This window comes from Varroa jacobsoni, unplaced genomic scaffold (genome assembly GCF_002532875.2).
Source record: "Varroa jacobsoni isolate VJ856 unplaced genomic scaffold, vjacob_1.0 scaffold_1248, whole genome shotgun sequence".
NCBI lineage: Eukaryota > Metazoa > Arthropoda > Arachnida > Mesostigmata > Varroidae > Varroa > Varroa jacobsoni.
Window position 1 is genome coordinate 84,182 of NW_019214150.1, and position 12,688 is coordinate 96,869.

Consider the following 12,688-nt stretch of genomic DNA (forward strand, 5'->3'; position numbering starts at 1 on the left):
GAGATCAACCGCAGGTCACAGTGTCACACTTAAGCAAATAGTGCCGAGTGGCACACTGGACTTTTGAAATGTTGTTAATCATATTCGTTTAGTCCTACAATAGTTTCTTCAATATAGGTCCACGATGTGCGCATGTCTAGGGAGATGAAAACGTGTTAAAACGAAATACAGAGTGAAGAATAATCTGACTGCATAAGATAGCCACGGAGCTATAACAAACGAGCCCATTTTAGGCTTGCTTATTACGATTTTAGTTAGTTTTGGTGTTTTCCAGAAGCTTAACTCATTGCGTTCTAACAGTTAGTAGTCGTGCTAGCGTCATTTAACAAGGAATAATGCTTACTTTCTCGCATAATCTTATGGCATTTTTGACACCTTGTTCAACTTGATGGATGGTGCCAACATATGCTCATTGTTTCTATCAAATTACATATACAGCTGCACGAAACTGATCAAGGATTACCGGACGACCTTCGGTGCTTTGATGCAGTCATAGAGAGATGTCTTTACCAAACAACACTTCGGTCGACAGAAGGCAATTACTTTTTTTTTAAGTTTTTCTTACGCCTATAGCATTTCCTTGTTGCATAATATATTAAGAATGTCCTTATTGTGCTTTCTGATTGTCCACCCCTTGCCTACCTAACATCCTTTAGTTAGTGTAATGTGCCGCCGTCTTTGATAGGCAGGCATTAAAAAACACAAGGCTTTTTTTGTATGTATTCCTATTCTGTTTCTTATTTCCTCTGAGTCACAACTAGTACAGATGCTGTCCTGGTACGTCGACTCGGCCTTCGTACCTCAAGTCGCTCTGATCATTGCACTCTTCGTTTACGGAGTGAAATGGCGCAGTGTTCGCGAAGTCTCCTCTCTTCTTTCGCTTTGTCTAATGCTGTAAATGTAAATTCTCCTGATATAATCCAACGGTTTCTGGTAGCTTGTAGCGCTCTACTGAAGCTATCTACCTGCGTATGCTTTTCGCCCACGCCCCTGTGGCAGTTGTCGCAGCCACTTCTTGTCACATGAGGGTTTTACCTGTATGTTTCGACAGACATACCTCAGTTCAGGTGGAGGTTTACTTTTTTCCTCTGCTTATTCCGAGGGCAAACCACAATAAAATTAGGACCTTCTGAGAGGAAAGCACAAACAGAAAGGAAAGGAAAGTCATTGCAGGGATTGGAGACGTAGATACACTCTGAAGGTAAAATCTCGTTTCATCCTTATTACAAAACCCTACTTCAGCCCAGTCTGGTCTAGTCTAGGTCTAGCTTCCTCAGGTCTGATCTATCTTCATTGGGTTCCCCGTCAGCCTGATCTAGCTAGTTCGACCTGACGGGCAACGGGAAAAGTGATCAGGACCTGCTGCCACCGACTTGCCCGAGCGCGTATTGCTAAAAGGAGACCAAACCCGAGGGACACAACGTCGTGGCACGAACAAAAAAGAAGAACAACTGTGTAGTAAAAGTCGGGAAGTGGTCTTGTGGTGCGCGTTTTCTTTGTGCCATTATAAAAGCGTGAGAGAGAATCAATGTCATACCTAGAATGACTATGTGGGTTCTATGTGGCCGGGGACTACGAAGACGAGAAGTAATATCGCACGTGAACTTTCTGGACATAGTCGCTACAATGATCATCATCGCCATCATCATGTTGAATGGAAAAAAACATCTGACTGGGAAGATGGAGAGATGGAAGAAAGGCTAAGCTGGAAAAGATGAATGCAAAAGACGAAGATTGGAAAAGGTCGTCTGGTGGCTGGGGAAGGATGACAGCCCGAACGGCGCTAACCGGGACGAACAGTTGTTTCTATACATACGCTGCATGCGTCGACGGCTAGTGCTCACAACCGCGATCACAACTATTATGACAAGTTCTACAAGCATAGTCGCTCTGCCTGCAGTAGCTGCGGACAGTATAATAATTAAGTTGTGGTCGACAGAACACAGAACAATACGCGTTGGAGAGAGGTTGGATGCACTGAAGAATAACGAACATAGGACGTTACGAAGGAACAGAACGCGCTAGCGTTCGTCGTCGAAGAACAACCAACTGAAACGCCTCGTAGCAGCGCGAAGTGGAAAGGGACGATTCTAGCTGGGTAGCTGGCACATATTGAAAGTAAGGCTGGAGATAGAATAAGCCACGAGATCGGAAAAATAGAAAGAAAAGTTCGCCGCCATGGATACGAATCCCCTAATGGTCGCCAAGCGACAGGAAAGTGGTGTTCAGTAATGTCGTCTTTGTGCTTTGATTTCCGGTGGAAAAGCTTGCTGCGTTAAAGATAACGGTACTCGTAAAGCGAAAACTAAATTGTTACAAATAGTATTTCATTGGTAATAATTTCGATAGTGGCTTTACGGAATCAAGTGTTAGAATATTAGTTCAGTGCACGTAAAGAGTACGCACTGATTATCGATTATTTACTTTTACCTCTAAGGATAAATTACGTAGTATACTACATGGTGAAGTGCGCATCCAGTATCGTAGTTGCTGCTTATTATTCGTTAGGGAATATCTTCTCAGACGGTGGCACCCTGGAGGATTGGCTGGAAAGTTTATTTCAAAGTTGACAGCAGCGTTCGTTAACAGTGGATGATACTGACCAACATGTTAAGGTATTACATTTTGAATATATGCATATTTCAGAGAACAAGTAACGCTATGTGTGTGTTTTTTTCCCATATATGGACACCTTTTAATTTTAATTCTCTACATTTTCCCAAGTCGTACACATGACTATGAATAGTAAATAAGAGAATAAACTGTTTTTTCTGATATGTTTCTACATATATTCACAATATTTTCTATAATAGTTTGCCACAATTAAATGCCAGACTTTTTCATATCTGTTAAAAGTAATTCATAACGCGTCTTCATTAGTAGTTTACGTTCCTATTATCACTTGTTGATAATAGTTATATTTAGCTATATTTACATAATTTAAACTTGCTCAAGGTCGTCCCTTTAGGTACGTTTGGTATCGTTGCGACTGACGACAAAATTGATCTTGAAGAACTGTGCACTCCAAACACAAAGTTGAAGTCGTTTAAAGCAAGTGTTACGCTTTTACCTAAATATCGCCGACGTGAATCCGAGTCTGCTGAAGCTATGACTCAGCATACTCGAATTTATCATATATAAATAATATATAAATATCACAAAACATATTTCGACGTGATGCCACAACTAATCATTCGTCTGTGGTACTTCAAGCCAGATAGTGTATACTTCTAGATACAGGCACGCCGCGCTTATCGTCTTCTAAATAATAGACAATAACAAGAGACGGTTTAGACATAGTTAAGTACACTCTTCATTTTGCAATTGCGCCATTCCAAGTAAGCAAACAAGATCAGCCCCTTAACCGCATTACAAATATACCTTCGACGTACCATCGTACTATGTCGGCAGGTTTACGCTGTAGCGTGTTTGATATGTCATACGACGTCTGAGCAATAAGTGTACCAAAAGAAGTTTACGTCGCCGAATCTGGGTCTTCGTCAGCATTATCGTCTTCGCGATGCGTCCGTGTTGTAGTTGCCAGAATCGTAAAGCTTGTACAAGCAGTAGATTTTAGTGCGGCGGTTAACGTCGTAGGAACAATATACCATAGACCTCTGCGTTGTTTGCAGGTTGTTGTGTAAGTTCTATATGCAATTTAGCCACGTGCTTTGTCTCGGTTCATTTTATAGGCAATAGCTCTGTAAAATGGTTTACTTTGACAAAGAGTATACATTCACTATAAGTTGTGATTATTCTGCGTGAGTGGCTATCGAGCATTTTAAATGAGGTTTCATTCTGAATTAGGCGCGTGTCTGACTTTAGGTGATTTGATACACTTGGTTCGAAATAGTGACACCTTGAGAGAGGGCGCTGCATATACCTCTCCAAATCCCCAAGGAGTAAGCAAAACCAACAAGTATATATCTGTGAAATGAACTACATACGAATTTATATATACGAGAAGCTTCTAGAGCGGCCGACCATGGTAGTTCACTCAGTTTTCGTGAACTGTTCCCTCGTGCAAGTAAGCCCGTAAAACCGACTCATTATAGCCAGATGTAGATAGCTGTTACGAGTAGATCTGGTGAGTTATTCCTGGTTCATATTCGTTCTCGTTGGTATACTGATTGCAGTGGAACCCAATTTCATTATCTTACAGACAGACTTTGCACGTGTAAAGTTAAAAACTGTCCGTAACAGTGGTGACGTGAAGACATTGTAAGATTAAACAATTTACTGTTATATGTTCATGTTAATCAGTGACAACGAGAAGCTTTCAATTCAAAAAAAGACATATCAATCATTTGTTGCGTGTTGCCATTCACAGTTTAGTTGAATTGCAATACGTTGTACCGACTACCTTTTTAAAATGGCGAAGAGTCATCACGACTCTTCGCCATTTTGTGTAGCCATACCTTTGTGTAGCTTACAGTGCAAGAACAACGTAAAACGTTCAATGTAAAATATATAGATGTTTCGGTTGTTCGTAGTTCCGAAACTAGACATTATAGCTGCATGTGTCTCCTTGTCTCAAGTAATACTTAACCACAAGCTGGACATAAAATTCTAAACATTCACTCTTACACCTCCTTTGTCTACATGACGGATATATATGTGGAATAGGATCTGATAGGCGCCGGGCCGGTAAACATCTCTGTGACTATTTCTGGAAACAACACATAATTAGCAATTACGCCTTTTTGTCACAGCAGCAGCTTACTATTTCTTCCAGAAAAAGCCTGCCGACATCGATGTGTTGTACCCCTCACAGGGAAAACGCACATACTGTTTCAGAGGTTAAGCCTCTGCCATTGTAGATACGAATGGTGACAGTTGTCGTGGCGCGATTACACTGAGCTCTCTTAGGTTCCCGATACGATGATAACAAGGACGCCGCTTGGAGTAACAAGAATTATTGCATGTTGCTAAAACTAAACACAACCAGTGTCCTGAATATAACGCAGAGGGTATACGAGAGCAGATGCTCGAATATGACACCTTGTAACTATCGCTTCAGCAGGGTGCCATACGCATAGGAAAAATAATAACAAGTGTGTATTGAATTCAACGAGCCAAATGGGATGGGCTTAAAGGCTCATCGTAGATAAAGGGAAAAGGCATGATAAAAACAAAAAAGAGACTCGGTGCTCTGTAAACCAGATTATGTAATCTACGAAAAGAAGGTGATGCATGGCTGGACAGAGCACAAACCATAAATTTGCTTGATCTGTGTGAATCATGATTTTATTTAAAACGATTGCTGGGTATCAGAGCGAACGAGTAGTACAACGCGGCCAGCGTACATTGCTCTAAGGAATGAAACATAGATGGAGCCTTTTCAGGAATATACTGTACAATGAGTCATAAGGAAAGATATAATAGTAAAGCGTACGTTCTGGCAAACACAGCCAATCAGTTGGAACGTGTTTTCTTCTTCAGTGTTGACTACGGCTTATTTTAGCGTGTGTTCCCTGACCTGGCGGCAATAGCTACGTAGCGGCAAGAGCCGTTGTCCAGCTAAAAAGTTTTTACATTATGACGATATAGCCACTCTTCGCGTTATTGTCAATAGTAAGTTTTATGTGAACTGTTAAAGAGAAATTAAATAAAATTAAAGCTTTTTTCCACTTTGCTTGGAGTCAGACGGAACTCATAAAAGCATGTGTCGCTTCTCTGTGCGAACGATGTGTCGATGAATAACTTTCAAAGCAATTGGAAACATGACTCAGTGATTAAATCACTAAGTCTAAAAATTTCATAGTTTAGAATCAACTATGAAATTTTTAAACGAAGTCGCATTCTACCAGAATGGGGAATACACACAGGTGCCAGTTGGATGAATCGATCATCCAAATGGGCATGGACCGACTAATGTAATGTAAGAGTGGGCTTACACTCCAAAAAACATTGATACGGGGGAAAATCTATGCGTAGACCGAAGTATAGCTGTTTGCTTCTTCTTAGCTCAGTCTGAGGCTCCTCAAGCATTCAAGCATATTCGAAAGCGGATTGCCTTACTAGGATAGAATTACTGCTCGAGATGAACAGGTTTTGTTTAGTCAGTGCTGGTTTATCAGGGGTTTGTGTCTGTGTTCTGTGCTTCATCTGTCTTTGTTTGATCCACTGATGAGCACTTCTTCGAACCGCAATACATGTGCAGGCTTTTTGTTTTGCTGAATCGCCTAGCCTTTTTTTTGCGTTAAAGTTCAAATCAACTTGTCTTAGAGACAGGGAGTCTGGTCTCAAAACCATTTAGATGTTCATGTGACTACACAGTTATAGTTACCTTTTGCGGTGCAGATAATTTTAAACGTCTGCCGTATTTAGGTTTTGGTACCAGAAGATGGAAGTCACACGTTATCTTCTTTGCTGGCTAAAGTGACCTTAGTCGGTTAGGTCGCACACATGAATGCACATTGGCGTAGCGTCATGATTTACATTGCAGTAGAGTAGAATAGCCTGCATCAGAGCGCTACTCGAGCAGAAATTCAGCACTAGAGCTTGCCCTGGCAATACCTTTACCAATGTTGTTACAGTAATTAGTGTCTAAGCTACCCTTCCAGACAGAGTTATGGCTGTAACTAATCGCAATTACGAGGACTGAACAGGTGACACAAAGGCGTACATTGCTTCCAGTTTTTTTATATATCAACGCGAGCTGTTGGATTTCATAGTCCTGTTAAAAAATGTGAACCAATTTCTTTACTCTGTTTGGCTTATTTCTGCCATGGATGTTTTGAAACTGACTCTTAAAAGTGTATCTTTTTTTTGGCCGACTCTAATGTTTAACTCAAATCGACTGAATTCAAAACAAATAACAAAAATTAGTTGCGACCGTCTATCGCATAGAAATATATTTACTCTAATCGCCCTTCCAGAACTTATTCAGTTCAAGAACTCCTAGATTGATCATAAGTTGAACGCTTTTTGAGACTAAAACCTTCGCACACGCTAATTATTTTAGAGTATTTTTATCGAGATTGTGCAGCATGCGCTGCAACTCACGTGCTATAACTCCGCAATAAATCGCCTGCGTTCGGCGATACATTTTCCAAATAAAGCTTTGTAACAGAAATACTTACCGTCAAAGTAAAAAAAATCCTCTTAAAATGCTTAGAAGCCTTATTCAAGTTCCTCATGTTTAATAGATGTGTAACAGATATGGTGTTTCAATCAACAATCGTTGCTTTGATTTCTTACATCGTAATTCTAAAGTACGTCATGCTCATTTCTATCTCACGACGTGTTCTTTTCAATAATTCCTCCTTCAAAAAGAAAACACAATGAACCGATTTAGTCGGCTGGGTTTTACCAAATGTCTTCCTTCCTGCCGCTAGGAATGATATTTTTATGTACATCTATTCATAGAAATAAAGCCTCTTGTTTAGGTTTTACTGGAATAGGCGTTGTTACAGAAGCGCCACCGTTTCTGAGGGTATTAATAGTGTTGTATAACGTAGTATAGACGGCGATAAATCTGCTAAACATAACCAATACGTAGAAACACGAAGATTGGATAATGGGTAACCTACTATATCTATTGCGCCACCAATAGGTCTATGTAATCTGTCCCTGATACTATTTCTTTTGGTTAGGTTCAGGAGGTGACGGATCGTGGAGCAGACAGTGGTGCTCGTGGGGCGGAGACGCCGATTTCGTTTCCTGTGGAACAGCCTGACACTGTTTCAGACAGCTCTGCGTTGGCTTCATCTGTATACGGTACCCCACGGACACAGTGCTCCTCGGCCGATGACAGCCTGTCCTCCGATTCCCGAGACACGAGCTCTTTGGTCTTGGCTCCACTGGGAAGTCATAACGACGGATCATCATCTCCAGCTTCATCAGCTGTTGGGACTCCCACAACCAGACAGCGGTCCACGATAAACATAGAAAAATACGAGCAAGCTGTGAGTTGCTTTTTTTGTAGTTCTACTGTCTTTCACAAATGCCCTAAAAGCTTATCTATTTGTAAAAAAAAATTCGTGTACACCTTAACTGCCCATATATATAGGGAGAGAGATTCAAAGAATAAGTCTATTTATCTTGTACCGTACACGCTATTATAATTTATCTAAGTGGCTTCAAGTCGCTTATTACTCATTATAAACGTGTCTCCAAAATGTCTATTGCGCTAGTTAAGAGTGACATACTGAGACCTATGCGACGTACAAAAAGTCGAAAAGAATAACTATAGATAGGGGCTCTTGGTGTAATAGTACTAGTGTATAAGAATATGCGCTTCTTACTTCACTTATTCATTTATTGTTCAATTATGGCATTCAAAGAACTGATAGCCAGTACGTGTTAGTTAAATCCCACTCAAACAGCTGCACACGTTAAGCGGTTTAGTTGTAGGACTACTAAGGTTTATGTTACTGGCTCTCACATTGGAAAAGCTTTTACTCCTATTGAATTCACTTATATAAAAACAAAGTATAGAAAGTATAGAAAACCCAACATACGCTGGGCATAAATCGAGCCGATCAAAAAGAAGTATATTGGATCCTTAGACGGACATCTCCGATGCAAGCGCCACTCATCCCTGTTTTCAACCCACTACTTTGTTTTGTTTATTTTTTTTTAAATTTAATAAATCTTTACACGATTTTTCTTGTTCGAGTTTACCTGAGATAATTTTATGATGGCATAATCTATAAGCACATCATTTTTCAGCCTCTTACACTATTTTCTTTGAGTTTCGCTGCAGGAAAAACCGAATCATTATGTCTGCACTCACTAGACCTTAACGCGCTGTTCGAATACAATGCGATTACCTTGCTCTCTTTCTTATAGCAATATTCATCGCGCATTTTGTCGTCATTATTATGATTACCTGTTATATTCTCGATATCGCCAGTTTTTGGTCCAGTTGATGACGCTCTTTTTCTAAGTGCCTGTTAACCTGTAGCTACCCCTCGGACACTGTGGCTAGCTTAGAGATCTCATTCGAATATAGGAGCGCGTGCACAATTTACTATACATGTCTACAATAACACAGTTGTCTCCTGGTAGAATATCTGATGTCTCCTTTGTGGACGGCTCCCGGTGTCTTATAGACGAAAAGCAAAATACAGTCATCGCTTATTTTTACCTCTAGCTTAACAATTTGCTTTTGGTAACAGAATACGACGCCGACATAAGCGACGTCGCTGGCCGAGCAAAGTATGAGTTTCACGTGCCACCTAGCGGCCAGTTTCTCACTCATTACTTCCCAGCTAAAGTACTCGCTCTAGTGCATTCATTCATGTTAGAATTCAAGTACCATTTAGAATGAGCGTTAAAGAGGATCTCTCGTGTATTGTACTGGATAGAAAAGTGTAAACGGACCGTAGACAGCGTTGTAGAACTCGATGTAGCAAATAAGTGAATGCAGCGTATCGTTTTTAGCTTAATTCAAAGTGTTCAGAAATGCACTGAAAGAGGAAACAGAAAGGAGTGGCGATCTGTAACTCAATTTTGATAAATACAAGGGTCTGACAATGCTGACAACTAGCCAACGTTTAGAGATCGAATCGAATCGATTTAGCAGCTTGTCTATCGCCGTATGTTTCCGGCATAACGGTGCAAAGTCAATAGACATCAACAGGAGCACTTGTTTGCTTAGTCAAGAGCTACAGAGCCATAAGAGATCTGCGAACAGGTCGGAAGATAGTCTGAAAAGGCTATTAACGAGCCTGAACAGTCACTATTAGCTGTTCGTTAATTTATCACCAATTACCTAATAGAATAGGGGCTGTTAACTGTAACGTCAAGAACTTTCTTGCGATCATAAATTTATTTCTATTGGTAATGCGTAACTAGATATTTAAGGTGAATCGCTGCATTTTTCTGTATTTCCACTCCAATGTCATACGAAATCTATTAATTTTCTTTATTATATTTACTGTCGCCTTGCAAAGTTATCTATTGGGATCGTGTTGCATCTAACAAATCCGATCAGTTAAACTTCTTTGCTCGCGTACGACTTACGAACGTTTGCAAATTTCAGCTCAAAGACCAGCGAGCAGCAATTGAAGAACGAAATTTAGTCATTAAACAGCTGACAGACAAACTGCGAGCAACGGCCGCCGAACAGGACGAACTTTTAAAAAGTGAAAGGGAGCACGTCAGGGGTCTCGAGATGGAGCTGGATGCCCTAAAACGGAAGGCTGCCGCGGCAGCGGCTCCCGAATCAAACAACAACAACAGTGGCTCAATAAATAAAAGTTAGTTTTACAAAGTTGAGCGTTGCACAAAATGAATAAACTTTAGTAAAATTAATACGAAAACCTATTAAATAAAATTCGTCAAGCTTCGACGTAATCGAACTTGTACAGTGCATGAATTCCTATAACGGTACGTTCTAAGGTCGGTACTTACCGAGGTTTACTGGGTCAGTATAATCATGTATTGTCGCCGGAAAAAAACAGATTTAGTTATTTAAAATATTTACTATACATAAATTATGTTGAATTCACTCAATATATAATGTTCGTTTGGGTAACACAGGTGTATCTGAATACAGTTTTGTGGAACTACGCTTAGCTGAAGCCGACATAACTATGAAACAGCAACGGAATCAACTCGAATGCGAGCGGAAACAAAATGCTTCGATCCAGCAACAGGTACCTCTGCAACACTCGAGCTTTTCATCATAGTTATTTTTAGGGGAAAATGCCACAGAAGCATTTGTCAGATTTTCACACAACTTTCAATTCTATGAATAGGAAGCTCTGCATAACAGGAGATCTGTACGATTTAATTTTGCAGGCCCATATTTATGAACTGCAAGTTCGAAGTCTACAGGGACGGCTGCGTGAAGCTACACAGGAAATTCAATCTTGGAGAAGCAAGGTTGGGGAGGCAGAGAATCGTGTCAAAGCAATGGAAGACCGCAATCGTGGTTTAGAAGGCGAACTAAGTGAGGTGAAAACCCAGTTGATATGGGCTTCTGAAGAGCATGAGCAGGTATGCGTTGAAAACTGGTTAAATGTAATTTGACTTAGATGACATTTAGTTTTAACATTAAACGCCTCTGAGCGTTCATATTTCGCATAATCAACAACAGTCTAATTCAGATGATAAGAGCCTGTATCTGTCGCGTCAATGAACTTTCTCCATAGGATTCAACAAGGGAAGGGCAGCTTCTAATGCTACCAAGTATTGGGTAGGTATAATACGTTATTATTTTTGCCTTTTACTTAATTTTTCTGTCTTTTTATACATGCTTCTTTTCAGGTACGCGTGAAACTACAGGCCCGCGAGAGTGAATATAAGCGAATTAAACAGGATCTTCAGCTTCGCACTGACAGCCTACGAGAAGCGACTAAAAGGCTCGAAGCGCTTAGGCGGTATGAAACAGAAAGTAATGTCATTCACAAATCTTTACAGCAGCTCAAGGACGAACTAAACCAGTCATTAACGTTGAATCGCTCGCTAAAAGAAGAGCGGGACCAACTGCAAGCGCAACTGGCCAACGCAAGCGCATGTTGTGGCTGTTACGGCAATCAAACTATTTCGGAACAAACACAATACCTTGATTTCCCTCAAAGATCCCCTATCGCAGTAAGCGCCCTATCTTTACCAGGAAATATGCGTAATGAAGTTAATGATCTTTTGGCAAGGTGGCCTGACTGTGGAGTAACGCAGGAAGTGGAAAATATCGGTGATTTAGTTGCAGTACTCAAATCAATTCGTGAATACGTTTTGCGTGACAAAGTGCAATTGGAAGAAGAGCTCCAGGATGTGCTTAAGGAAGGCCAACAGGTTCAAAGTCTTCATGACGTTGTTGGTGTTGTTCAGATTCTCAAGGCATATGGACTGCAGGGCCGGAGAGTTCCTGGATTAGAGGCAGAAATTCGTACACTCAAGGTGGGATACGTACTGTATGCATTCCGCTAGCTAATGAAATGTATATATACATAATACTATCATAAGTAACAGACAATTAAATTGTTGACAAGTAAAGTATTTCTTGCAAATCCTTGAATATTGTTACCTAGGTGAAACTAGCAGACTGTGAGGCTCATCTGGATCAGTCTGAGAAAGAGGTGGAACGGCTCCGTGCAGTCGAAAGTGGTCAACCTTTTGTAGAGGAAATTGCCCAAAAACTATATGCCTTGCCAAACGAGAACCTGCAGCTACAACACAAGAACCTGCTTTTAGAAGGGCAGATGGCCAAACACTCGCAGAATACAACGCCTACAAATCCGAACTGCAGCAATTTTGAGGTCAGTCCTACCTTTCTTAACTGTCACGTATTTCAGAGGAAGAGGTGATTCATAACGTTTTTTTTTTACAAAGCATTACAAAGTATTAAGCTCTTCAGGCAGTTCAAACGAATTCTAGGTTTTTTTTTTATAACATTTTTTTTGCAAACGAAGTATTTTGTTTTTACCAACTTATACTTAATGTGTCACGGTTTCAGGAGAAAATTACTGCAACAACTCCCAATAGGTCGACGACACCGTCAGCAGAAAGTTTTCTTCTCTTTGATACTACCCCTTTGAGGGCCAATCCACTTCGTGTGAACACTCCACCACGGTGCTTGCTTGACATGACTAACATCACCTGTCGCACGGAGAACAATGGAGATGAAGGCCAATGCAACAGTCTCTTGACAGAGAATATTAGTAGTTTTTTTTTAGTAAGTATTAGTTAAAAAGACTTCCGCACGTTTGCGTTATTACTCGGACTTTTTCTTGTT

At 40.5% G+C, this 12,688-nt stretch overlaps 1 protein-coding gene across 8 annotated transcripts in view; it reads left to right on the forward strand.

Moving 5' to 3' along the window:
• LOC111268013 (uncharacterized) overlaps window positions 1–12,688 on the forward strand; it is a 37,128-nt gene that overhangs the window by 4,612 nt on the left and 19,828 nt on the right. For all 8 annotated transcript variants that reach the window (XM_022846677.2, XM_022846682.2, XM_022846681.2 and 5 more), the window contains 7 exons: window positions 7,599–7,910; window positions 9,992–10,208; window positions 10,492–10,607; window positions 10,753–10,950; window positions 11,221–11,853; window positions 11,985–12,212; window positions 12,410–12,628. In XM_022846677.2, the coding sequence (XP_022702412.1) occupies window positions 7,599–7,910; window positions 9,992–10,208; window positions 10,492–10,607; window positions 10,753–10,950; window positions 11,221–11,853; window positions 11,985–12,212; window positions 12,410–12,628 (1,923 nt within the window). The remainder of the gene's footprint in view (window positions 1–7,598; window positions 7,911–9,991; window positions 10,209–10,491; window positions 10,608–10,752; window positions 10,951–11,220; window positions 11,854–11,984; window positions 12,213–12,409; window positions 12,629–12,688) is intronic.